General features: G+C 37.0%; 1 protein-coding gene across 16 annotated transcripts in view; it reads right to left on the bottom strand.

The window, feature by feature from the left end:
* Positions 1-27,732, bottom strand: part of KLHL13 (kelch like family member 13) — a 168,546-nt gene that overhangs the window by 9,357 nt on the left and 131,457 nt on the right. For all 16 annotated transcript variants that reach the window (XM_049872666.1, XM_049872667.1, XM_049872657.1 and 13 more), the window contains 3 exons: positions 13,469-13,601; positions 12,739-12,935; positions 3,163-3,958 (listed from right to left, as the gene is read on the bottom strand). In XM_049872666.1, the coding sequence (XP_049728623.1) occupies positions 3,163-3,958; positions 12,739-12,935; positions 13,469-13,601 (1,126 nt within the window). The remainder of the gene's footprint in view (positions 1-3,162; positions 3,959-12,738; positions 12,936-13,468; positions 13,602-27,732) is intronic.

Below are 27,732 nucleotides of genomic sequence, written 5' to 3'. Positions count from 1 at the left end.
ATATATTTTAACTTAAAATATTTAGTAGAGAATGAAGTTGCTGGGTATGCTTAGTTTAAGGGAAGCGATAATTTTCTACAAAAGTCTAGTTACTTGTAGATTTATGGGCGATAAGTTCAAAGGAAAAGAAATATCAAATAATTCCCCTTTAAATGGAATTAGAGTTGTTTCCTGGCGTGGAGTGTTTCTGTCTATATCATAATTATATACATGCATTTGTGAAAAATGCAGTTTATGAATTAACTAAAACAGACCTATATTTGCGAAGTAGAAGGAGATTATTTTTTAAATCATTATTTCTAAATTGAGCTTTGGGGATTATGTTTTTTAAAAGCCTAAATGTAATCCAAGCAAATAATCTGAGAAGCTGGACTATATGAAGAACAATGAGGCATCAGGATTGGAGGAAGAATCATTAACAACTTGCATTACGCAGATGATACAACCTTGCTTGCTGAATGTGAAGAGGACATGAAACACTGATGAAGATCAAAGACCACAGCCTTCAGGATGGATTACACCTCAACATAAAGAAAACAAAAATCCTCACAACTGGACCAATAAGTAACATCATGACAAACAGAGAAAAGACTGAAGTTGTCAAGGATTTCATTTTACTTGGATCCACAATCAATGCCCATGGAAGCAGCAGTCAAGAAATTGAAAGATGTATTGCATTGGGCAAATCTGCTGCAAAGGACCTCTTTAAAGTGTTGAAAAGCAAGGATAACACCTTGAGGACTAAGGTGCGCCTGACTCAGGCCATGATGTTTTCAACCACCTCATATGCATGTGAAAGCTGGACAACGAAAAAGAAGACAGAAGAAGAATTGATGCCTTTGAATGTGCTATTGGTGAAGAATATTGAATATACCATGGACTGCCAAAAGAACGAACAAATCTGTCTTGGAAGAAGTGCAACTAGAATGCTCCTTAGAAGCAAGGATGAGGAGACTACGTCTCACATACTTTGGACATGTTATCAGGAGGGATCGGTCCCTGGAAAAGGACATCATGCTTGGGAAAGTAGAGGGTCAGCAAAAAAGAGGAAAACCCTCAACGAGGTGGATTGACACAGTGGCTGCAACAATGGGCTCACATATAGCAACAATTGTGACGATGGCGCAGGACCAGGCAGTGGTTCATTCTGTTGTACACAGGCTCGCTATGAGTCGGAACTGACTCGACAGCACCTAACAACAACAACAAACGTAATCAAACGGTTAAAATGAAGTTAGCAATAGTTCACTAAAAGTCTGATTCTCTCGTACCTTTTCATTTTCAAATTGAAACACAGAAGCCTGTTTTTAATGAGATGGAGGTGGTGGTTTCTGAGGGTCATGAGCAAGGAAGCCCATGTGCAGGCCACCTGCTCAACAGGGCGGGCGGTTTACTTCTTGTTTCCAACTAGGGATGGCTGGCAGAGGAGGTAGAAATGGGCCACAAAAATGAAATCTCTACCTTCTTGGTTTTACATAATGACTCTGCTTGGCCTGAAGATTATAAACTCCCAGAAAGATAACTGTCTTTAATTAAAAATTAGGAATAGGACATTGAAAAGTTAGCAGCTGCATATTAACAGGGGTGGTAACGGCAAGCAAGCAAGCACTGGCTTTGAAAAATGAAGGTATTTCCTTTGAGAAAAGAAATTACAAAATCACCACTGGCTGCAGTGGTGATGACCTAGAACTATAACAGAACTCTTAAGGATTATTTTATACAAGTGTTTTTTCCAATAAACTACCTCCAAGTTACTACTACCTTCTTCCAGATATTTCCGGACACCATAAATTTAAAATAGTACAATAATATGAAATTACCATGTGAGAGTTGACTAAGGAAATGTGAAATGATAATTCCACATGACAGGTACTCATACCTCAAATGCTTTTAAAAGTCTGATTATTAAAATACATTGGAAAACCTGTATAGTTCATGATCATAACACTTAGCCCAATAATCCGGATGGTCTTAGATAAAACCCTACTGTAACAAAGGAAAAACATTGTGGGTAGGAAAGATCAGAACATTAATATTACGTCGCTAACAAGAAAGGGCTTTATAAACTGGAATGGACAAGTGTTGAAACAGGTATTTTTCTGCTAGTGAATAGCTTGGTCTCTAATCCATTGAACTATCTTTTTTTCTTAGAATATCGGGGGCAAAAAAAAAAAAAAGATTCTGAGAATTACTCTGAACTGATCCAGAGCAAATGTTAATACTTTAAACTTCTCCAGCATTATGGAGACTAGAATACTGGTTGACTACCAGGATCCTATTGAGAACAGAGAATAGAAGAAGAGAGGCAAAACCAAAAAAAAAAAAAAAAAGGCCAAACAACAATGGTAATGATAGATACGTAAGTCCTGATAGAAGATGTGGTCTCTATCCTTTTTGGAAAGCTATCTTATTCCAATTTTATCTAAAATAACAAAACTATACCTTGTAGTTAGTGTTAATTTACATAGCCAAACTACCACTATGTTAAATTGTGCTTGGGACCAATTCTAGATTAGGAAGACAAAAAGTGGCCATCAAATCAAGCGAACCAAATCAGTTTACAGCAAAGAAAACTGTTTGGCATTTCATCAAGAGAGAATGATTTTTAAGCTTGATAGTCAAAAACCATAATACTCATAGTAAATAAACTTTGGATACTACTCAACTTTGTACATTTAATCTACAAAGGAAAATCTTATTATGTGGCTTCTGATTGGTAGCAGATTATATAAAAGAAGAAACAATAGTCCGTCCTCTATAACGGAGGATTTTAACCTGTTTAGTAAACTGTCATGTGGGGCTTTTAAAAATGGAAAATGAGGAAATATGTCAACTTCTGCCCAAGATTCCATTAGAATTTAAGTTAGCTGAATATACTTTTTCAGTTGTACCTTCAAGATGAAAAACATATATACTGCACAAATAAAATCTTCTACAACATAATGACTTATTTATGATATAATTTGAAACTTGGCCAACAATATATGCCCAGATAAGGCATACAGATGGTCTCTGATATTTTCTAAGAAAAATTGTTTAAAAAATGCGATCTTAACTACATTTTTTGTGTCTAATTTTACAGAACTGCTGGTTTTATGACTTGGCAAGAATCTCTGTGTAAAGAAATTCCCTCCTATGTTTAAAACATATACACACACTTACGGAGTTCACCAGCTGCATTTCGCCCACCGACTGCATACAGATATCCTTTCAGAGCACTTAGGTGGAAGAAGGTGCGCTTTTCATTTAAAGATGCAACTTGCATCCATTTATTGTATCGAGGATCAAATCTGAAGACGGTATCAACTGCTGTCTTTCCTTTTGTGTCGTAATTACTCTGCCCCCCAACGACATAGAGAAAATTTCCAATGACAGCAATGCCATGCTGGTACCTTGGGGCATCCATGGGGGCCAATGATTTCCACTCGTGGGTCTTTTCATCATACATGCGCAATTCTTTGCTGACAACCAGCTGCTGTCTCAGCACTCCTCCTAGTGTAACCAAATGAGTGGTGTCAGACCGAATGGCAGTCCTGTCTGACTGCATCACTGGCTGCATATATGGCATCATTTGGTAATTGCTGGCTTCCAAAAGCAGATTCACACAAGTATTGTCAGTTCTCATGAAGTCCACGGTTTGCACGTAATTAATGAGTTCCTGTGGTGTCATCAGTGGGAATCGTATGTTCTTCATTAATTTTGCAGCAAAGTCCATTCGAGGCTCTTCCAGGCGTAGCCAGCGACAGGTAGCCTTAAAGAGCTCAAGTTCAGTGCAATGCTTAAGGCTATTACTGGAAAGCACAAAGGCAAGCCGCTCGAAAGGGAGTTTCAAGAACTCCCCGGTGCTCAGCAATGCAGTAAAATTCTTCAGGACAAAATTATTAATGTATTTATCCACTTCTGTCAGATTGTAGGTATTTGCAATCCGCCCAACTTCGACACAATTGTCTAAAGTGACCTATTAAGCCAATAAAAAAAGTTAAAAATACCACACTTTTGTGACACTCTGGTCAGATGGAAATTTTGGAGAAATAGAGGGTTAAGTCGATTATATCAGGAGCCCTGGTGGCGCAGTGATTAAGCGCTTGGCTGCTAACCAAAAGGTCGGCAGTTTGAACTTAAAGCCGCTCCGCAGGAGAAAGATATATCAATCTGCTCCCGTAATGATTTACAGCCTTGGAAACCCTATGGGGCAGTTCTACCATGTCCTGTAGGATTGCCATAAGTCAGATTCAATTCGATGGCAATGGGTTGTGTTTTTTTTTAATTCAATTATGATTCATCTGTATCCACTTTCCAGTCATGATTCTTAAAAATGCCTCAGCTAGCAGATCCACAACTAGAGAAGTTCTAATACCTCATTCCTAAATTTCCCTTTCATGTAAACAGGCATCACTTATACCATCATACTGGTCTCTTCAAAAGTTATTGCTTACAATGAAAATAACTTAATGGGATGATTATTACCTTATTACCAGGGCGGAGTTATTTTCCAGTTTAGCTATCAGAATATACATGCAAAGGAATCACTTTCTGAGGATTAGAATGGGTGTATCCACATCAAATTACTCATACAGTTTCGTTAGTTTCTGCTACCTATAAGGACGGTTTGTATCTTCTGGGCAACGTAGCTTTCCTTAGCCATTCTCTCACTCTCAGCATATTCTAGCTCAGCCTGGCATCAAAAGGAATCCAAGACAGTGTCCCTTGCACGGAGTGAAATATACCAACTAGGCAAAGGAGAGACACTATGGAGAGCCCCTTCTTCAACAAGACATCTTTTCAATACTCTAATAACTGATTGGTCAAAAATGAAAATAGGAATAGAACCTCAGTAAATATAACACAAGGAATAAATCACAAAAGTATGCCTGCCATACAAATGTCAGTACCTGTGTGTGTGTGTGTGTGTGTGTGTGTGTGTAGACTCACGGCCACATGTCATAGGCAAAGGGTTCAAATGTATTTTTGTCACACAAACTTTTGTCAATGCAACTGTATTACCAACAGATTGGCAGGTGGTTAAAAGAAAATCGGCTAATCCTTCTACGATCCTTCTATTTAAAAGCTGAACTGAGACTAAGAACATCACTTCTCTGTGTAAACTAACAGCCCAGTTAGGATATAATGCCACTGAAACCTCTAATGTTAATACGCACACAACACACAGCTAGTTTTGTAGATTTACTATTCAATAACAATTTGAACTCTTTTAAGCAGCTGATTTGCTTTACAAAAATCAGCAAAATATCTTTTTCAGTTGCTTATTATACTTAAGGGGTATACATAAAAAACCAAAAACTAACTGTAACACGAAAGAATTCTGCAAATAAATTACCAAACTATGGGTCTCTAGAAATGTTCAGCTTAACACTGTATCAATACCTTAGATTTCTAAGATGGTTAATAAAAAGTATATTTTAAGCCAATTTTAGAAGTGGCAGGTTGGCATTTCATAATATTTTAAGTTGTGTAAGTGGAGTGACAGTCAATACCTAATTGCCTACATCGCCCTGAGTGTAAGGGATTCCTGTTTGAGGTAAAGGATCCACTTCCCAAGGCAAGTAGGAAATGGCCCTTCCCCAAAGCAAAGGTATTTGTGCTTTTGCACACATTACTGGTATGGATAAGCGAAAGTTAATAACACAAATATAATTCCCAAGTGGGCATATTTTCATCATTACCAAAATGATTACTAATAACAGCAACAAAGAAAGGGTACTTTTAAATGGGCAAAATGATACTGCCAGTTGTTAGTCATCAAATTTAAATCTAAATTTATAGCATATAATATAAACCAAGATCACAGATAAGAACAAATCTTCATAGTTTAGGAATGGAATCAAGGTATTTAATTCTTTCCTCTTGAACTTCGTCCAGTAAGAAAAACAATTACTAAAATAAGAATAATAAAACCTACCTTTTGTTTAATCAAACCAAAAACCCACTGCCACCTAGTCGATTCCAACTGATAGCGATCCCATAGGGTTTCCAAGGCTATAAATCTCTATGGAAGCAGAGTGCCACGTCTTTCTCCCACAGAGCCACTAGTGGTTTCAACCCACCAACCTTTCGGTTAGCAGTTGATCGCTTTAACCACTACACCACTAGGGCGCCTTCTTTTGTTTAAAGGTACTTGTAGTATCTGAAATACCTTTTATATACCAGTAAGTTCATACGCACAGACTCACAGGACTGGACAAGACCTTGACACACCACCTAGTCAATACAGATAGCTGCCTACTCTTGTCTTAAAAATCACCAGAGATTGGTGTTTCATAAGCTTCTGAATTGTCATCTTCTTGACAGAAGGAGGACTAAGTATTTTCTATAGCTCAAGTACAATAGCCACACACTGTGGGTATATGTTGTTGTTGTTGTTAAGTGCCAAAGAGTCAGTTCCGACTCATGGCAACCCTATAGGACAGAGCAGAACTGCCCCATAGGGTTTCCAAGGTGTGGCCGGTGGATTCGAACTGCTGACCTTTTGGTTAGCAGCCAAGCTCTTAACCACTATGCCACCAGGGCTAAGGTTAAATGCTACAAATAACAGCAATAGAAAAACCAAAGCTGTAACGATAAATACAACTAAAAATAGAGTGCCTGTCAAATTAATATAGCAAATTACTAGAAGCTTATTAATTTTAAACTGAGACTCAGATAAGAAAAATATGTAATAGGAAATAAATTTTCACCAAGTACACGTAATCAAACCTACAGAAATTAATCATAAAATATAAAGGTTACAGGATCAAAGGCTAGAATAACAGTTAATATAAGCAGACCAATAATGACGGAATAATGATAAGCCATTTTTGGAAAAATACAGGATGATTCGATTATGGTTCGTTTCAATCCACTTCTCAGTCATGAGTCTTAGAAGTGCCTCAGCTAGCAGATCCACAAACATTTCTTTAGCCTAGATAAAACCTAGTGCCCTCGTGGGCAAATGCAGCAATATAACATATAATACAATGCAATCCATTTATAATAGAATGCATTACATTTTGAAAATATAAAGTAGAAAGCTAATTAAAAAAAAAAGAAAACCTCAAAAGTAGAAAGAATTCCAATTTCATCTGAATACACAATCTGGCCAAAATTCCCAAGAAGGTACACTTAAAGACAAGGTCATTACAGATGCTAATCCAAACAATCACCCTAGTGTTTTAAATGATAACAGAACTAAACCAAACCCAGTGCCCCCGAGTCGATTCCGACTCATAGCGACCCTATAGGACAGAGTAGAACTGCCCCCTAGAGTTTCCAGGGAGCGCCTGGCGGATTCGAACTGCCGACCCTTTGGTTAGCAGCCCTAGCACTTAACCACTACGCCACCAGGGTTTCCTTTAAAGGATAAGCAAGCAAAAAAGGACCAAATATCCTGACTACTTACAGGAACTGATAAAATTGTGGTTAAAATAATCAAGAGCACGTTTACATTTCCTGGATAGATTTTATAAATTGCTCTACTGTAACCAAATAACCTACACAGTCATCCTCAGGGCAGTTCCAAGCATCATAATTTTGAAAGTGGTTTTCTCATTAACATACCTGTACTCACTGCTGCTGTAGTAAATTATTCAAATTACCCTCCTTGAGGCACCCAAACATTGTTATCAGTATAATTTGAATGGCAAGTGTCATCAGATATCTGTCAAGTTATTCTGTTGAAGATCAGGGTTTTATACAAAGAAATTCCCACAGAAAATAAATCTGTTCTTTTACTCTCAAGAGAAATGCAAAGACAAAGAAAGCTGGCAAACTTAGGGGGACTTCTCCAACACTCAACATACCAAATTCTCCTTGGTGCTATCTAGTTTATTAGAATGAGTGTTTGTAATCAGGTACAACCAATGCAGAGACAGAGAAAGCACGTACACGGAAAAAGACTGGGAAGAAATCAAACAAGCCACTTTTGAGAAGCAAAGGATTTAACAGGCATCTGTTCCACAGGTGAGAACACTGGAGGACATAGGGAAGGAAGGGACCTTTTGGTGAGAACAAAGGGATGATAACAAACAAAAACACCTCTCTCTGTCTTTGCCTCTCTTCAGTTTCTAAATGCCATTTGAGGTGATTAAAGAGCTGTATCCTAAGTTTGATGGTATCTCCAGCTTGGGGAATCTATTTTATTCCTTTGCACTATGAATGTATTTCCCTTACTGGATACAACGTTAGTTATTACAGTGGACTTTGGGCTATACGACTACTATATTTGGCAGCAACTCATGGTACCAAAGTACCAGTTGAAATAAGCGGTTCACTAGAACCATGCTGGGGGGCTAAGGTGGTTTGAGCCCAGGCTAGGCCTCTTCTCCTTCCCCTGTGGAGTCCTAGATGGCAGTTGGGAAAGAATAGGATGGTCATGGTTGTTCGCAGGGATGGTATTTAGAATCCTGAACAACCAGCACATCCTTGGTACCAACCAAACAGAATAAATGTTCATCCATAAACAACCAGTGTGACCATCTAGGCACTCACAGAATATCAGCCCTGGACATAAAAAAGTCCAGATTAGCTTGATGAGGAGGGAAAGAATTTTGATTCATTCTGAACTATAACTGTACAATTTTTTCTCTAGCTTGTATTAAATATCCACAAAAGCAAAATATGTATATACATTAAAAGACATGCCCATTATTTTTTACGGAATAAATCCAATTTAGATTAAATAAGAAATGTGAAAATCAAACCCATTGCTATCAAGTCAATTTCAACTCATAGTGACCCTATAGAACAGAGTAGAGCTGCCCCGTAGGGTTTCCAAGGAGTGGCTTGGTGGCACGGTGGTTAAGAGCTTGGCTGCAAACCAAGAGGTCAGCAGTTCAAATCTACCAGCTGCTCCTTGGAAACCCTATGGGGCAGTTCTACTCTGTCCTATAGGGTTACTATGAGTTGGAGTCTACTTGACAACAGGGTTTGTTTTTTTTTTTTTTAAATATATTTACTATACAGGCACTCCCCAGATTACTAACACTGGACTTGGAGACTTTTCATCCGGAACTGTTGTTTAAACAGCATCACTTACTAGCAAGAAAAACTGACTTTTCCAATGACTTCTGATTCCCTTCATTTTCCATTGAGAGAACCAAGTTCTCCCTTTTTCTTGGCTTTTGCCTCTTTCCCACGTATAATGATTTTTCACCTTCTTTCTATTCCTGTCTTCAATGCTTCACCACACTCAGTCATCTCAATAAAAATTTCTCTCCCTTTTACTGTGGGTCCTCCACCCCCATCACTGATAATAAATGTATATATGGAACAAATGATATAATCTGTTTCAAGAAAAAATTAAACGTAACTTGAAAAATAATAAATTTAAAGAGAAAATGTCATCAAGTCTGATGGCATCTTCATTCTCTGATTAAATATGCCTTTGTATAAAAATAAGGAGCCTTGGTGGCGCAGTAGTTAAAATGCTTGACTGCTAACCAAAAGGTCACCAGTTCGAAACCACCAGCGGATCCAAAGGAGAAAGATGTGGCAGTCAGCTTCCATAGAGATTTACAGCCTTAGAAACCCTATGGTGTTGCTATGACTTGGAATTGGCTCAACAGCAGTGGGTTCGTTTTGGTTATATAAAAATAAAGAAAATGTTTTCTTGCTCACCTCTGTTCCACTCTGTTTAATATTCAAATTGTAATATTTCCAGCTCATTTACAAATGCCATATTTTGGCAGCTTTATATTAAATTGGGTTTTGTGGGCTAGGCTATAATCCTCTATGATGAATTCTTCAGGACAAATGCTAGACGCTACAAATTCCAAATTGCAAACAAATAATAAAAATTTAAGCCCAACTTGTTTGTAAATCAGGGACGTCCGCAGAGTATCTAGCATGCTTTAGTTCTGCAATGTCATAAGGATGAAAAATAATGTAAATTTCCTAGGTATTATAAACTAAACAAAGGCAATATTCCATTGTCTCTATGCTACGTGAAAGTATAGGTTTTTAGTTTCGTTGAAATTTTTAACTACTCTGCTTTATATCCTTCACTGTCATCCTTTTGTATTCATTTTACACTCTTTTTCACAACTCCCGAGAATAGAGCATAGTAAGAAAACATAAATGCTAGATCCTTTAAACAATAATAATACTTACCACCCTAAGAGAAACACATGAATGCAAAGGGTAGCAAAGTTAGGAGCGGTGAGTTCTTGTTCTATTGAGCCTGATGCTCTTATAGGCAACTGATGTCTCTATCTCACCAAACCTAAGTGTGGCTGTAATGCTATATTTAAAGTTATCTCAAATCTAATATATAAACACTCTGTGGGTTATTTGCTGGCTCTGGTTATACGTACCAATGCTCTGCCTCATCCACACATATGATGAAGAATGGGATGGAAGAGAGTTTATTAGAACCAGAGTTTTCTTTCTACAAATTCAAACCCAAGTAGTGTTTTGGTTATGTGAGCTAGTCTTGCTATATCATTAAAAACAGAAAGCCCATTTGCTCTAAAATATTTGGTTTCAGCACACTCTTTAAAATGTGAGCTTATTATATTAAAACATTATCTATGATAGCTTGTGGGAGAACTAAAGTCAAATCCTCTTTTGAAAAATATTTGAAACTTTCAGTTCTCCTAAGTAGAAAAGCCACCCAGAGCTACTGTGTTTCCTGATTCACTTGATTGCGTGAAAGGGAAAGGGGAAATAAATAAAGCAAGGCTGAACTTAGGTTTAACTAGAAAACGAAATGCATGAAAGAAGGATAAAGGAAAATCTGGATTCCAACAACTTCCTGGAAGTGATCTGCCAACTTTTCTCTGAAATTATCATGGATTCAGAGAGGGGAGATTTCCACTGGAAAATCATGTAGACATATCCTAAGTAAAGAGAATGGAGGATAAGTCAAGTAGAGCTGTGCTAAGAAAAGAGGTGTTACCTGAAGGGGGTCAGAATAAACTATACCACAAGTAAACTTTGGCAGGGAAAAGCCTCTTCATTAGAAATGGGTTTTAGAATATCTGCAGAGGATGCTAGGAATGAAGAATATAATCTTTAAGATGATATTAAGTTGTTATAAAAAGGAAGACATTTCCAAATGATTAAAACATACAGTTACAATAAATGTTTCAAATAAATTAAGGAACCAATGGTTTAATTACTGGGAATTTGTCAATTTTGTAAAATTACTGTGATACTGTGAATTATGCTTTTTCCTGTTTGATCTTTTTCTTTCAGGTAAAGGAACTGGTCACAACTGACATATGAAGGTGTAAGGATTAAACTTTGTATTAGAAAATAGGTCGACAATACCTCTAGTTAATGATTAGTTCCAAAAGAAATCATGGCATTGTCCCTAGTTTGGCTCAGGACAATTATGTGTTACTAAGATCAGTGTAAAGCAATGTTGAGTCTATAAATGTAGGCATTAAGTGCTATGACTAAATTAATTATTGGACTTAAGACATTTAAAAAGTTATACTCAGTACAATTCATTTTCCCTTGAAATTAAGCTGTTACATGATGTCAGTAGCACAAAACTAGAAGGAGGATGCTTACAGGTCTTCAAGGGAAGGGCCTAGTATCATTAAATTAAAATGCAATTTGGCACCCAAATCCAGTAATGGCGACAAGCAGTATCATGGGAAATTTAAAACTTCACTTTGGCTACTTGTGCAGTACAGATGACCTCTTAAGGAACAATCAAAATTAACAATATAACACCATGCTGCCATAAAATCCATAAAAACAGCAGTTAGTTTACAAGTAATCATGAATATTTTGCGTATCTTAAAACAGAAACAAAAAACACACTTTCAAAAATCCAGTTAAATTAGCTGTTGGATTACTTTATAAGATAGGGAGTAGCTTATTAAAAAAACAATTAAGAACAGGTTCTCTTGAACCACTGTGTTTTAAGGAAGGCTCCGTGTTCCAAAAGTGTTATTTTTAGGCCAACAGCAATTATTTACCAATATTAAAACTGATATGAATTAAAACTGATTATAGAAAAATACATCATCCATCAACATAATGAATTAGAAAATATATAAAAATGTACTAATGCCATAATATTTGGTAAAAAAAAAAAGCAAGCTCTATAAACTCTGGAAATCTTCTTGGCAACATTTCTCTACAACACAGGCACTTAGTTTCCCACAACTAAAATTCAAAGGTCTCAACTAAAGTAAGATACTGTTCTTTGCAACTGGGCAACTGCTAAGTAGTTCATTGATTTATACCTATATGTGCCCTCTCTTTTACCTATTAAAACAAAAAAAAGGCTCAAATATTTTAGTGGGTACTGTGTTTCTATGAAATCAAGACTTACATCCTTTCAGGTTTACACATAAGTGTTACTTCTTTTTAAGACCTAGTTCCCTCATTAAAGGGGCAAAAAAAGTATTGAACCTATTTTAAGGGACCACTAGAAGATCAAACTACTTTTCCACAGAATTCTATTTAAGAATCCTGCTTGTATAAAATAATTAAGGTAAAAAAATAGATTATGGTATATAACATTATCAAACATGTGTAAGTATATATTATTATCAAACACCATTAGTGTCTGATGTCATTTGATTACACAGAAGGCTTTTGTGAAATGATTCCATTTTATGATGCAACTGTACTTTTTTCCTCTCAGCTTTCTTCCAGATCACATACTGCCTGTCAACTCTCTAATGGCAAAAGTTTTACATGTCTACACGGCAGATACATAAGTCCTACTCTAAATAGGCTATATCAGAGTCTACCCAGGAAAAATAAAATTTGCAAATGTCTTACCCCAGATATGAGAAATACTTTACAGAAGTCTAAAACCGGCAGAATCTGTAGAAAGCTGGCAGCTTCCAGTGTGTCTTGAAGGTTGTCCATATTAAGAGAAAGCTTCGCAGTATAAATGAAATCAATAATTTTCTTCAGACCGACTTTGCTCACGCCATGAAGCTTAATGCACATTAAATCTTGTTCTTTCATTCCACCTTAAGTAAAAAGACATTCAATTAAACGAAGGTGGATAATTTAATTAAGGTCAAACTCACTTCTGCTGCTAATTAGATGCAATAAAATCAAGGAAAAGTCGTATTCTGTGTAACCACTCCTGACAGAGTCAGGCTTCTGCATATTTTGCAGTTAAAAGAGAGTACTTAAAAAGGAACATTTCTATACTAATGGAGGTCGTATACGATGCAAGTGCTTCCAAAATGTTCTCCCATCACTTCGTATCTTTGATGGATAAAGACTGTATTAGCGGTACTAGAGCCTCTGGTGGCCAAATCAGATATGTGTCTGGAAAGGAAAAGCTGTGAAATAAAGATGGACAGAAATCTGAAAACATACACCCACTTCGCAAGTTAAAAAAGTACCACCCACAACCATACGTACTGGTATAATCCTTTTGAAACAAAGATACAGCTCCAAAGAACTGAATTTCACTTTAGAAACGGAAGGATTTAAACCTAGATTTTTTTTACATTGTTTTAATATGGATGCAGAGTTTAAAAAGGAAAATTACCTGTGAACATAGCCTTGAAGTAATCACTAGCAGATGCCATCATGACTCTGTGCACAGGGAAGGCATCATCCGTGTCACCTGGCATCAGGGTCACATCACAAAGCAATCCTTCAAGTCGAAGCTGGTCAAAGCCCTAACACAAACAAGTACACCAGGTGAGCCACTAATCCAGGCAAAATGGACACACAAATCTCTGCGTGCTAAAATTCTGTTTACATATTAATGTGGGTACAATATGTTTGGAACATAAAGCCAAATGAATAGTTACTCAGGGGAAGAAAAAAAAAACTGAAGAGTTTCCTTGATATATGACAATGTATATTTCATTTCAACATAGGAAAAATATAAAATTAAGATTAATTTAGACTAAGAACAAATAAGGACAGCATATCGCACTTATTTATGGATTTCATTTTACTTGGATCCATAATCAACACCCACGGAAGCACCAGTCTGGAAATCAAAAGATGTATTGCATTGGGCAAATCTGCTGCAAAAGACCTCTTTAAAGTATTGAAAAGCAAAGACGTCACTTTGAGGACTAAAGTGCGCCTGACTCAAGCCATGGTATTTTTAATCGCCCTTATATGCTTGCAAAAGCTTGACAATGAATAAGAAAGACCAAAGAAGAATTGATGCCTTTGAATTGTGGTGTTGGTGAAGAATATTAAATATACCATGGACTGCCAAAAGAGTGAACAAATCTGTCTTAGAAGAAGTACAGCCAGGATTCTACTTAGAAGTGAGGATGGCAAGACTACATCTCACATACTTTGGAAATGTTATCAGAAGGGATTAGTCCCTGGAGAAGGACATCATGCTTGGTAAAGTAGAGACCCAGTGAAAAAGAGGAAGACTCTCAATGAGATAGACTGACACAGTGGCTGCAACAATGGGCTCAAACATAGCAATGATTGTGAGTACGGCACAGGGCCGAGTAGTGTTTTGTTCTGTTGTACACAGGGTCGCTATGAGTCGGACCTGACTAGACAGCACCTAACAACAACATTTATGCAACCATTCACTTTTACCTTATTTTGAAAAAAAATTACCAAGTGCACTTCCGTTTTCCCACCTGAAAAATTAAGATATTAGACCATCTAATGCTCTCTATCATAATAAATGGAAATATTTTAATAGCCCTTTTATAGTGCTTTACAGCAAGACATCATATTTTTTTCTGAGAAAGAAAGTTAGAGAGTATCTGCATGAACTGCAAGATTGAAGTTCCTTTCTATCAACTAGATTATTCCATCTCTTTGGAAAGTAGGGATTGTGCCTTAGACATCCCTATACTCAGTATACAGCTGCTGCTTGACAAATTATCTTTCAAGTTTCAAGTTTGGGATTTAATTATCTTTGGTAAAAAGGAGCCCAGGGAGTCCCAACTTAATTGAGACTTAATTGTCCCCAAATACCTAAAGGATTACTGGAGGATTAATAGGCTAGCACCCACAGCTCAGGGGAGGGACAGGACTCTGGTGAGAAGAATGACCATTCATTAGTTCTTGCAACCACTCCCTTGATGATCCTAACCAATGACAAATAGGCAGTTATCCCTTGGGAGAATGAAACACTTAAAATTACAATAGGCTGGTGAAATATGCCAAAAAGGAACAAAATACAATTTAATAATGAAGCCCAGAATGAAGATTTTGGAAAATTTGAGTCTGTAGTTTCAAAGATAGAAATATTTTGTTATAAATATCATAAAGGTATGCAAACAAATTTCTCTCTAATAATATAATAATGTAATGCAACAACCCATAGCAAGGATTATTCTATCCTCTTAATAAATATTTTAATGACCTCCAAAAAAAAAGAAAAAAAAACTTTTATTTATAAAAGTTATGCTTCATTGATTTAAGAAGCAAAAGGCACAACATACTGAAGAATGCAATTCTAGAAATACTCATCCTATACATGTGTTTAAAATAAACCTCAGTCTAAATATCTTTTAATAATAATTTTTAAAATTTAATTTTTAAGAAACTGCTTGAATATACAAAAATGGAATTTCAAAGAGAGTATCTCATCCAGCCACTTTCTCTCTCTCAAGAGAGAGAAATATTTTTATTCCAAAAATATTTATACCAAAAAGCAAAACCAAATCCATTGCCATCAAGTTGATTCCAACTCATAGCGACCCTACAGGACAGAGAAGAATTGCCCCATAGCGTTTCCAAGGCTATAAATCTTCATAGAAGCCAGCTGCCACGTCTTTCTCCCACAGAGCAGCTGGCGGATTCAAACTGCCAACCTTTCAGTTACCAGCCAAGCACTTTAACCATTGTGCCAGCAGGGCTTCTCAAAAATATTAATACATTATACACATATTTTAGAACAAGACTGTACATGATATCTTCCTTCTCTTTCTCCAAGAATGATTAGCATCAATTTTTATTCCCATATCAAATCTCTCACAAATTTTTCTATTTCTTCTGGACCTTGGGTTCCATTTAAGAGGGGCTTGTTGTCTGTCTTCAATATTTTTACTCTAACCTTCCCAATTCCCCCTTCTATAATTATTCCATATCTTTTTTTTTTTTTTAACCCCTACATATCCCTTTGGGGAAAAAGAGAATATTAAAAAAAGGTTTTATCATCTCTTTAATAAACTTAGCCAATGTATCAAAACTTCAAATGCTATTAAATAGAGGGAGGAATTTTTGCAATACCCTGAAAGGCTAAAACATTTTAAATGGGTTCGATAAATTTAAAAACTTTCATATTAAAACAGAAGCAAATATGAGCTGGAATTACACAACTGTAATACTGGAAACCCTGCTGGCGTAGCGGTTAAGTGCTATGGCTGCAAACCAAAGGGTCAGCAGTTCAAATCCACCAGGTGCTCCTTGGAAACTCTATGGGGCAGTTCTACTCTGACCTATAGGGTCGCTATGAGTCGGAATTGACTCGGCGGCACTGGGTTTGGTTTTTGATTTTCAAATATAAGAAATCAGAAGAGCTAGGGAATAATTTTTATAAAAAGTTGGTCACATATCAATAGCTGTCAAATTAAATATGATGCTATTGTGAAAAGCTACACTGATACTGTCAGGTGTTAAAAAGGAATCTGATGAGCAAATCTTTCCACTATATTCTGCATCAGAAGGAACTTATGAGCACACTATCGAGTTTTGATCAGTTTAATTTTGAAAAGGAAGTGGAGAAAAAAAGAAATGCATCCTAAGAAGAGCAATAAAAATTATTAAGGGAAAATATGTTTTATGGATGAAGGCTAAGGAAATAGAGAAGGGTAAGGAATGGCTTTATGCCATTCCTTAAGTAAATGTAATTTATTTGATTAAAACAATACCAACCATGTTTTTATGAGGCTGCTCTTCATTTAGTTCAGAGGACAGAAAAGGAAAAGATCCACTTAAGTTGAAGGAGATATATAGGTTGGACATAAAAGTTTATACTGATATTAATTAAACTCTGCTCTCATCATATCACACTTCTCAGTGTTTAAAAACTTCTAATGGCTCTCTATTACTGTGTTATATCACAACTCCTGGTTTTCAAAGACTTTTCTAACCTGGCCTCAACTCGACTATTTTACCTTATTTTTCATTGTTTCCCTGTGAGCTCAAGATCCATCCTATCGGGTTGTTCCCTAGGCTATCTCATGGGTGGAAAAAAAAATAGCCTTCCTCTGTTTCCAGTATTTTTATTTATGCCACTTTTTTTCACATGGAATGCCCTCCCTTCTTCAAAGTCTAGTTCAAACTCGATCTTCTTTGTAAAGCTATCTCTAACCAACTCTCTAAAATAATTAGGCACCTTTAGTCTGGGTCACACAATTTAGTATTTAATTATAGACCATAGACTTCTGCTTCCAGCGAATATGGAGTAACAGGGACTAGATTTACCTCACCTCCTCAAACAAAACAACTTAAAAACCAGACCTATATATATATATATATATATATATATATATATATAAAACACTTTAAGATACTGCACATCAGGATGAAGGAGAGAGATCTGTGAGAGATGAGAAACAAACGATGTAAGCCATAGGACTGCCACACTTTACTGCCTGGAGAATTTCCAGACCGGGGCACGGGCAGTGGGAAGCCCGCCAAAGCCCAGAGTTCTGTCATAATACAAGAGAGAAGAGATCTGCACGGAGCCAGAACTCCAGAGATCTGCAAATGGTCCCCCTCAAGGTGAATACTGACAAGTGCACGTGTCTGGGAAAGGAACCATGCGAGAGGAGCACAAGGAACAATCTCCAAAGCTCACCAAGTGCTGTCATAGTTGCTATATGAACCACGAGAGTGGAAAACCTTATACTCTGTAGGCCTTAGGCACAGTGCAGAGACTCCTGGTGGTGCAATGTTTAAGCACTTGGCTGCTAACCGAAAGGTCGGCGGTTGAATCCACCAGTCACTCCATGGGAGAAAGATGTGGCAGTCTGCTCCCATAGATACTACAGTCTTGGAAACCCTATGAGAAATTCTCCTCTGTTCTATAGAGTTGCTATGAGTTGAAATCAACTCCAAGGCACACAGCAACAACAGGCAGAGTACTCAGAAGGATTTTGCCTCAGTAATGGTGAGAAGTTAGCCCCAGAATACATGCATCTCTGGTTCCCCCTATCAAAAGCTTAAAATTAAATGAAAAAAAAAAAAAAAGAATGATAGCAGAAGGATTGGAGAAGAAAGCTAGAGTGCAAAGTACCACCCAACTGGCAGCAAATCCCCTACCCCTTTTTTTCCAGTATACCCTGGCCTGGACTTAAGGCATCTTAAAAGCTGGGAGCAGTCATCTGGGCGCAGAGAGAACTCCAAAAAAAGCCCTCTAGTTATGACTCAAAGAACAGGAAAGAAGATTTTTAAAGCTCAAAGAGGGTGGAGAAAATCCCCCAATTTTCTTTTTATCTGTTCTCATAAGCCCCAACTCCCAGGCAATTCCAAGGCAGTGGTGGTGGCAGCAGTGACAGTGACAACAATGGGGGGTGGGAGGGGCGACAGATGCCTAAAACTCTGAGGAAAAGAAACCTTTTTCTTTGATCAGAGGAGCTGTGGTAGTTTCTCTGCAGTGAGTCCCCATTGCATGGGCAGTTCAACATTGTTCTCTCAGTAACTGATTTACAAAGTAAACAGAAATCAGTAATGATACAGAAGACTTGAATAACACTTCTTAATCTAATTGACACAATATTTCACTCGACAACAGTAAACTGCAAATTCTTTTCAAGTACAGCTGAATTTTCCAAGATAGACCATATTCTGGGCCATAAAATTTGTCTTAATAAATTTAAAAGGATTTCAGTCACACAAGACATGTTCTGTGACCACAGTAGAATTAAATTATAAATAATCCCCAAATACCTGGAAACTAAAAAACACACATCTCAAAAAACACATGGGTCAAAGAAGAAATCAAAAGGGAAACTAGGAAGTATTTTGAATAAAATGAAAATGAAGACACAATATACCAAAAATTGTGGAATGCAGCTAATGCTGTACTTAGGGAGAAATTTAAACAATTATACAAGAATATGAGAAAAGTTCCATGTGAATGATCTCAGCTTCCATCTTAAGAAACTAGAAACGGAAGAGCAAACTGATCCCAAATTAAGCAAAAGAAAGGAAATACTAAAGATCAGAATAGAAATCAATGAACTAGAAAACAGAAAAATAGAGAAAAAAGCAACAAAACCAAAATTTATTAGCATATAAAACCCATTGCTGTCAAGTTGACTCCAACTCATTGACTTATTTCACTGAGCATAATGTTTTCAAGGTTCATCTATGTTGTAGCATGTATCAGAACTTTATTTTTCTTTGTGGCTAAATAATATTCTCTTGTATGGATAAACAAAAATGTGGTATATACATACAAGAGAAATAAGTCAGACACAAAAGGACGAATATTATAGTATCCCACTGGTATGAAATATCTCGAACAGGCAAATCATAGAGACCAAAGTTTATTAGTGGTTATCAAGGGCTGGTGGGAGGAGGAACACAGGAGTTATTGCCTAAGGGGCACTTAAAGGAATCAAGAGTTTCTGTGAAGGGTGATGAAAAATTTTGGAAATGTATAGTGGAGATGGCTGCACAACATGGTGAACATAATGCCACTGAAGTATACATGCAAAAATGACTGAAATGGTAAATGTTTGTTATGTATATTTTACCACAATAAAATAAAGGATAAGGAAATATGAACAACTGTATGCCTATAGGAGCCCTGGTAGTGTAGTGGTTAACAGGTCAGCGGTTGGAATCCACCAGCCACTCCTTGAAAACCCTATGGGGGCAGTTCTACTCTGTCCTTATAAGGTCACTATGAGTTGGAGTCAACTTGACAACAATGGATTTTATATGCCAATAAATTTGACAACTTAGTTGAAATGGACAAATTCCTTGAAAGGCATGAGCTACTGAAGTTTACTCTAGAAGAAATAAATAACCTGAATAGCCACATGCCTATTAAAAAATTGGATTTGAATTAAGAAATCTTCCCTCTCAAAAAAAGACTCTAGGATCAGATGATTTCACCAATGAATTGAAAGAAATAATACTAATTCTACACAAACACGTTCAGAAAATTGATGAGGAGGGAGCATATCCCAACTCATTCTATATGGCCAGCATTTCCCTAATATCAAAACCAGACAAAGACAATCCAATAAAATTAAGACCAAAACCTCTCATGAACTTAGATGCAGAAATTCTTAACAAAATTTTAGCAAATTAAATCTAACAATATATAAAAAGGAAATATATTACAGCCAAGTGAAATTTATTCCTGCAACGCAAGATTGCTCTAGCATTCAAAAATCAATCAATATAGTTCATATTAACAGACTAAAAAAGAAAAACCATGAGATAATCTCAATAGGTGAAAATAAAACTTTTAATAAAATCACTCACTCCTGATTAAAAAAAAAAACAGAAAAAACTCAGAAAACTGGGAATAGAAGGGAACTTCCTCAAACCTACAGCTAATATCATACATGATGGTGAAAAGACTGAATGCTTTCCCCCTAAGGTCAGAAACAAGGCAAAAATGTACACTTCCACTACTTCTATTCAACATTTTTCTGGAGGTTCTAGCCAGTGCAATAAGGCAAGAAAAGACCGGAAAGGAAGAAGTTAAACCGTCTTTATTTATAGGCAAAAATGATTGTAGAAAACCCTCTGGAATCTACCAAAAAAGCTCCTACAAACTAATAAGTTTACCAATGTTGCAAGACATAAGACCAATATGCAAAAGTCAACTGATTACTACATACTAGCAACAATCAGATACTGCAACTATGTATTACACTCTGCATTCATATTTCGCTCACAGTTGGTATGTCCTAATCCTGATTACCACTTTGACACATGTTAAAATAACCAAAAATACTCAATTAAGAGAGCAGGGTTGTAACACGCCAAAGTGACCTAAAAAGAAAAGGTGGAAAACAGCCTTCCAATTTATACCTAAAGATTCACACTCAAATGGAAATATAGTGAAAATCTAATATACCCTAACCTGAGTACCTCAAGAAAGAGTACCCCTAGAACTAAAAAAAGAACTAGCCCCAAGAAAAACTATAGACTAAAAAACAAAACAAAACTACTTTTCCTATATCTTAGCTGGCATTCTCAGGACACTGAAAAGCAAGAGCAATTTTCAGTTTAATAAAAACTATTATAATCTACCTACAGCGGCTAACCAAAACGTCAGCAGTTCAAATCTGCCAGGCGCTCCTTGGAAACCCCTTGTGGCAGTTCTACTCTACCCTATAGGGTCACTATAAGTCAGAATTCACTCGAGAGCAGTAGGTTTTTTTTATAAACTATATTACTTGAGTTTTCCTTTTATAAAAAGTAAGTTACATTCAAATCAATATGCCTATATTTTTATGTTGATAATACATTTTTAAAATTATGATCATAAGGTTTTAGAACAGGGTACAGTTCATCAACATGACATGATCAGCAACTCAAACATTTACCCTGGGATAAACACTTCATAAAGTTAACCCACTGGAAGGCAACACACATTAAATTGTATGGGCTCTTGGAATAACAAACTTCTTTAAAACTCTATTACCTAAATAATAACTTGAGGGTATTAGATGATATCTTTCACTGCCTTTAGAATTAAAAATGGATGGAGAAAATGAATAAATAAAATGGAATAAAACATGGCGGGAGCAGCTGACAGGCACTGATCTTAAGATGAGAAAATGCCAATTAGGAGCCTAGACATTCTTAGCAGGGAGGCATTTTCAAGCTCTGTAGGTTTGAGTAAGCACAGCCAACACTCCGGAAGTGATTTGTTTCCACCTGGGAAAGCAGCCTACAATTAATAGACACTGCCACCAGCTGAAGCATGGAACTCTAGTTCCATGTTCTAACAGGGATGCTTCCATTTGGCAGCTGGCAATTTTTCTGTTCCCCCGCCACCCCCCTCCCCTTTTTGGCAGAGGAGAAGAAGGGTAGGCAGACAGGAAGATATTCTTCAAAATTCTATTCTTTCTATTAACCATAACATCTCCACTAGGTAATTCATGCTAAATTATCCTTTAGCCTTTGTTAATACATGATTTATATTTAATAGCCAATGAACACTTAATATTTGTAGACACTATATTTTAAAAAAGAGAGTATAGTTTATTGCAAGGTTCAAACAAATACAAATCCACAATCAGAAAGCCTGGGTTCAAGTCCTAGTTTTTGTAGTGTAGTTTGTGTAGTGGCTATGTGACCTTGAAGAAACCTTCTAATCTCCTGACCTTCCATAAACTGGAGATGATAATCCTTGCCTTTTCTATCTCACAGGATTATTTCAAATATCAAATGAGGCAGGTGTATATGAAAGTGATTTATAAGCTGCTGTCCAAATTAATTTATTCCATAAGCAATAATAAGAACGGTAAAATGCATTGAGTACTCCCTCTGTGCCAGGCAGAGCACTAAGGCCTTTACCTACATTATCTCTTTTAACAATGATGGTAATAGTAGAAATTTATTAAGCATTCATCATGGGCCCCAGCTCCAAATTCTAGGCATACAAAAACGACAAATTAGATTCTAGAACTAGAGACTCTCACTGCTAAGTGATACTAATAAAGGATAAGAGGTGTGAATAGAAGAAGCCACTAACCCTGCCTGGGTCAAGGAAAGTTTTATAGAGGAGGTATCATTTAAGACGCGTCATTGTGAATAAATAGGAATTTACCAGACAGAACAAGTAAAAGAGAGGCAACCCAGGGAAAGGGAACGGGCATGTGCAAACACAATGAAGTGAGAAAGAGCAATATATGCATAAGGAATAGTGAACAACCAGAAGTCTTCCAGGCATGTTCCATAGCTGTCTGTTCTAGGGAAACCCTGGTGGTGTAGTGGTTAAGTGCTACGGCTGCTAACCAAAGGCTCGGCAGTTCGAATCCGCCAGGGGCTCCTTGGAAACTCTATGGGGCAGTTCTACTCTGTCCTACAGGGTCACTATGAGTCGGAATCGACTCGATGGCACTGGATTTGGTTTGGTTTTGGTCTGTTCTACGGTCTGTCCTAGGGACCATAAAACTGAAAGCTCTTGGAGAAAATATTTGAAAATTATATATTTGAAGGACTTATATCTAGAACCTATAAAGAACTCTCACAACTCAGTAGTAAAAAGATAAGTCAATTTAAAAATGGGCAAAAAATCTGAAAAGACATTTCTCCAAACAGGATATGGAAATAGCCAATAACCACATGAAAAGATGCTCAATGTCCTTAGTCGTTGTTGTTAGGCGCTGTCGAGTAAGATCCAACTCATAACGACCCTATGTATAACAAAATGAAACACTGCTCGGACTTGCACCATCCTGACAATCGTTGTTATGCTTGAACCCATTGTTGAAGCCACTGTGTCAGTCTATCTCATTGAGGGGCTTCCTCTTTTTCACTGACCCTCTACCGAACATGATGTGCTTCTCCAGGGACTGATCCCTCCTGATGACATGTCCAAAGTATGTGAGACGTAGTCTCGCCATCCTTGCTTCTAAGGAACATTCTGGTTGTACTTCCAAGACAGATTTGTTCATTCTTTTGGCAGTCCATAGTATATTCAACATTCTTTTGCAACGCCACAATTTAAAGGCATCAGTTCTTCTTTGCTCTTCTTTGTTCATCATCCAGTTTTCACGTGCATAGGAGGCAACTGAAAACACCATAGCTTGAGTCAGGCGCACCTTAGTCCTTAAAGTAATACCTTTGCTTTTTATCATTTTAAAGAGGTCCTTTGCAGCAGATTTGACTAATGCAATGTGTCTTTTGATTGCTTGACTGCTGCTTCTATGGGTGTTGCTTGTGGATCCAAGTAAAATGAAATCTTTGACAACTTCAATCTTTTTTCCGTTTATCATGACATTGCTTATTGGTCCAGTTGTGAGGATTTTTGTTTTCTTTATGTTGAGGTGTTAGCCATACTGAAGGCTGTGTTATTTGATCTTCATCAGTAAGTGCTTCCAGTCGTCTTCACTTTCAGCGAGCAAGGTTGTGTCATCTGCAGGTTGTTAATGAGTCTTCCTCCAATCTTGATGCCCAGTTCTTCATAGAATCCAGCTTCTCAAATTATTTGCTCAGCATACAAGTTGAATAGGTATGATGAAAGGATACAACCCTGACACACATCTTTCCTGACTTTCAGAGTATCCCCTTGTTCTGTCTGAATGACTGCTTCTTGATCTGTGTACAGGTTCCTCATGAGCATAATTAAGTCTTCCGGAATTCCCATTCTTCACAAAGTTATTCATAATTTGTTATGATCCACACAGTCAGATGCCTTTGCATAGTCAATAAAACACAGGTAAACATCCTTCTGGTATTATCTGCTTTCAGCCAGGATTCATCTGACATCAGCAATGATATCCCTCGCTCCATGTCCTCTTCTGAATCCGGCTTCAATTTCGGGCAGTTCCCTGTTGATTTTCTGCTGCAGTTGCTTTTGAATGAGCTTCAGCAAAATTTTACTTGCATGTGACATTAATGATATTGTTCTATAATTTCTGTATTCAGTTGGATCACCCTTCTTGGGAATAGGTATAAATATGGATCTCTTCCAGTCAGTTGGCCAAGTAGCTGTCTTTCAAATTTCTTGGCATAGACAAGTGACGCTTCCATGGCTGCATCCATTTGTTGAAACATCTCAGTTGATATTCCGTCAATTCCCGGAGCCTTGTTTTTCGCCAATGACTTCAGATCAGCTTGGACTTCTTTCTTTAGTACCATCAGTTCCTGATCATATGCTACCTCCCCAAACGGTTGAACACGGACAAATTCTTTTTGGTATAGTGACTCTATGCATTGCTTCCATCTTCTTTTGATGCTCCCTGTGTCTAATATTTTCTCTGTAGAATCCTTCACTACTGCAACTCAGGACTTAATTTTTTTCTTCAGTTCTTTCAGCTTGAGAAATGCTGAGCGTGTTCTTTCCTTTTGGTTTTCTATCTCCAGCTCTTTGCACATGTCGTTACAATACTTTGTCTTCTCAAGCCACCCTTTGAAATCTTCTGTTCAGCTCTTTCATTTCATCATTTCTTCCTTTCGCTTTAGCTACTCGATGTTCAAGAACAAGTTTCAGAGTCTCTTCTGACATCTATTTTGGTCTTTTCTTTCTTTCCTATCTTTTTAATGACCTCTTGCTTTCTTCAGGTATGACATCCTTGATGTCATTCCACAACTTGTCTGGTCTTCTGTCATTACTGTTCAAGTATAATTTTTTAAAATGGCAAATAACAAGTGTTGGTGAGGATGTGGAGAAATTAGAACCCTCATATACTACTGATGGGGATGTAAAATGGTGCAGCCACTTTGGAAAACAGTCCAGCAGTTACTCAAAAGATTAAACATAAAATTACCATATGATACAGCAATTCTACTCCTAGGTATATATCCAAGAGAACTGAAAACATATGTCCACATGAAAACTTGTACACAAATGTTCACAGCAGCATTATTCATAGTAGCCAAAAAGTGAAAACAATCCAAATGTCCATCAACTGATGTCCATCAAAATGTGTTAATATCACATAATGGAATATTATTTAGCCATCAAAAGGAATGAAATACTAATACATGCTACCATATGGATGAACCTTGAAAGTATTATGCTAACTGAAAGCAAAGCAACACAAAAGACCACATATTATATAATTATATAATTCCATTCATATCAGGAGCCAGAATACAGAAATCTATAGAGACAGAAAGTACATTAGTGGTTTCTCAGGGCTTGGGGGAGAGGACAGGAAGATAGGGGAATGACAGCTAAAGGGTATGGGTTTTCTTTGGGGGGTAATGAAAATGTTCTTAAATTGATTGTGGTGATGGTTGTACAACTCTGTAAATATACTAAAACCATTGAATTGTACACTTTAAATAGGTGAATTATATAGTATGTGAAAAACCCATAACCCCTGCCATCAAGTTGATTCCTACTCATAGTGATCTCACAGGACAGAGTAGAACTGCCCCATAGGGTTTCCAAGGAATGGCTGATAGATTCTAACTGCTAACCTTTTGGTTAGCAGCAGTAGCTCTTAACCACTGTGCCACCAAGTATATCTTAATAATGCTGTTTAAATAACTGAAGGTGCTAGCACGGGTATGATTTAATGAATTATCACAGAATAGGATAGTGAAAGAAAGCTGCTAAACTGACCTAATAGGAGTCAAGGGTTAAAGGTTTCCATGAGATGTAACCACAACTGTAGTGGTAATAGTGGAGTGGGGGAAAGAAAATATCCTTAATCTTACCAATAACTACTTAAACTAACCTGGTTGATCTTACCTACTTGAGTAAAAGAAATTTACACCGCTAACTCCATCATGGATTCTCCCGGGGTTTGTTCAGGGCTCTAGGAATCTAAGCCTATTAGGTATCAAAAGTCTTTCTAGGCATCTTTCTTTGACAGCCTAGTTTGCTGGAACCTATTTAATGGAAATGACTAATCTGCTAGAGCAGTTCCAGCCAACCAGACGGATGCCTTATTTGACACACCCATCATTTCTGATTGCCTACATTTTCTCTGACACCTTCTTTGTTTTGGCTGGAGTGGAAGAAAAAGAAATGAATTTTTGTTATCTACCTTGCTTTCCTATAAAATGTCTCATTTAATCCTCACATCTCTTGCCCAGATTACAGATAAAGAGGCTGGCCCAGAGAGGATAGGTGACTTTCCCAAAGTCACATAATTAGCTGGTAAGTGGCAAAAGTAGTACTCCAGTTTTGGCCAAAACCCACATCCTTCCCACTACAGTTACCCAGTGGGTAATCGTGCAGAGTGCGAACTGTTAAAACAGTTTCTCCCCAATGATCTGTTCCCCAGCCAGCTACATTCAATGCCTTTTGAAGCTGGAGTTGGAGCTATTGCTAATTTTAAAACAATGATAACATTTACACATTAAACACTTCTCTGGCTTGTTCCCTTGACAACCACACACCTAAGATTAGACACAAAAACACTGTTAGTACTTGGACATAAAATCTCAGTATTTGAGAACATAATTTTAAACCCACTTTTAAAACAGAGCATACAAGGTTTTTCAATAGCAATATGTCACCACAGAAAATATTATAAAAAACCAGTTGAAGAAATATCATCTTCAGGTAATGCAAACTTTCAGATGACTTTCACATCATTGTGCTCCTACCTCCAGCCTGGACCAGCAGAGTCTGAGCTAAAACGTAACAGTGAAAAGGCGCTCAGACCCAGGTACACTTGCTATTTCAAGTATTATACATTTAAATTATACAAATTATATGCAAAAATATCTCCATTGTCAAAAAAAAAAAAAATAGGATTATACAGAGCAAAAGTGAAAGACTTCATTCACAAGCTTCCCTAATGTTTTTAGACCATTTTCTATGCATTTATACTGATGTATGTGTATATATAATGCATAATCTTTCTACAAATAGATGGATTACACTATGCAAATTTCCCTGATACTTAAAAAAAAAAAAGCTTTATTGAGACATAATGCACATACCATACAATTCACCCATTTAATGTGTACAATTCCATGGTTTTAGTATATTCACAAAGTTTTGGAACCATCTGCACAGTCAATTTTAGAACATTTTCATCACCCCCAAAAAGAAGCCCGTACCCTTTAGCTATCACCCTCCTATCTCGCACCTTCACCTGAACATTTCATATGAATGAAATCATATAACATATGGCCTTTTGTGACTGATTTTTTTCACTTAGCATAATGTTTTCATGGTTTATCCACATTGTAGCATGTATCAGCACTTCT

Source organism: Elephas maximus, chromosome X (genome assembly GCF_024166365.1).
Source record: "Elephas maximus indicus isolate mEleMax1 chromosome X, mEleMax1 primary haplotype, whole genome shotgun sequence".
NCBI lineage: Eukaryota > Metazoa > Chordata > Mammalia > Proboscidea > Elephantidae > Elephas > Elephas maximus.
This window is presented reverse-complemented; position numbering and strand designations above follow the sequence as displayed.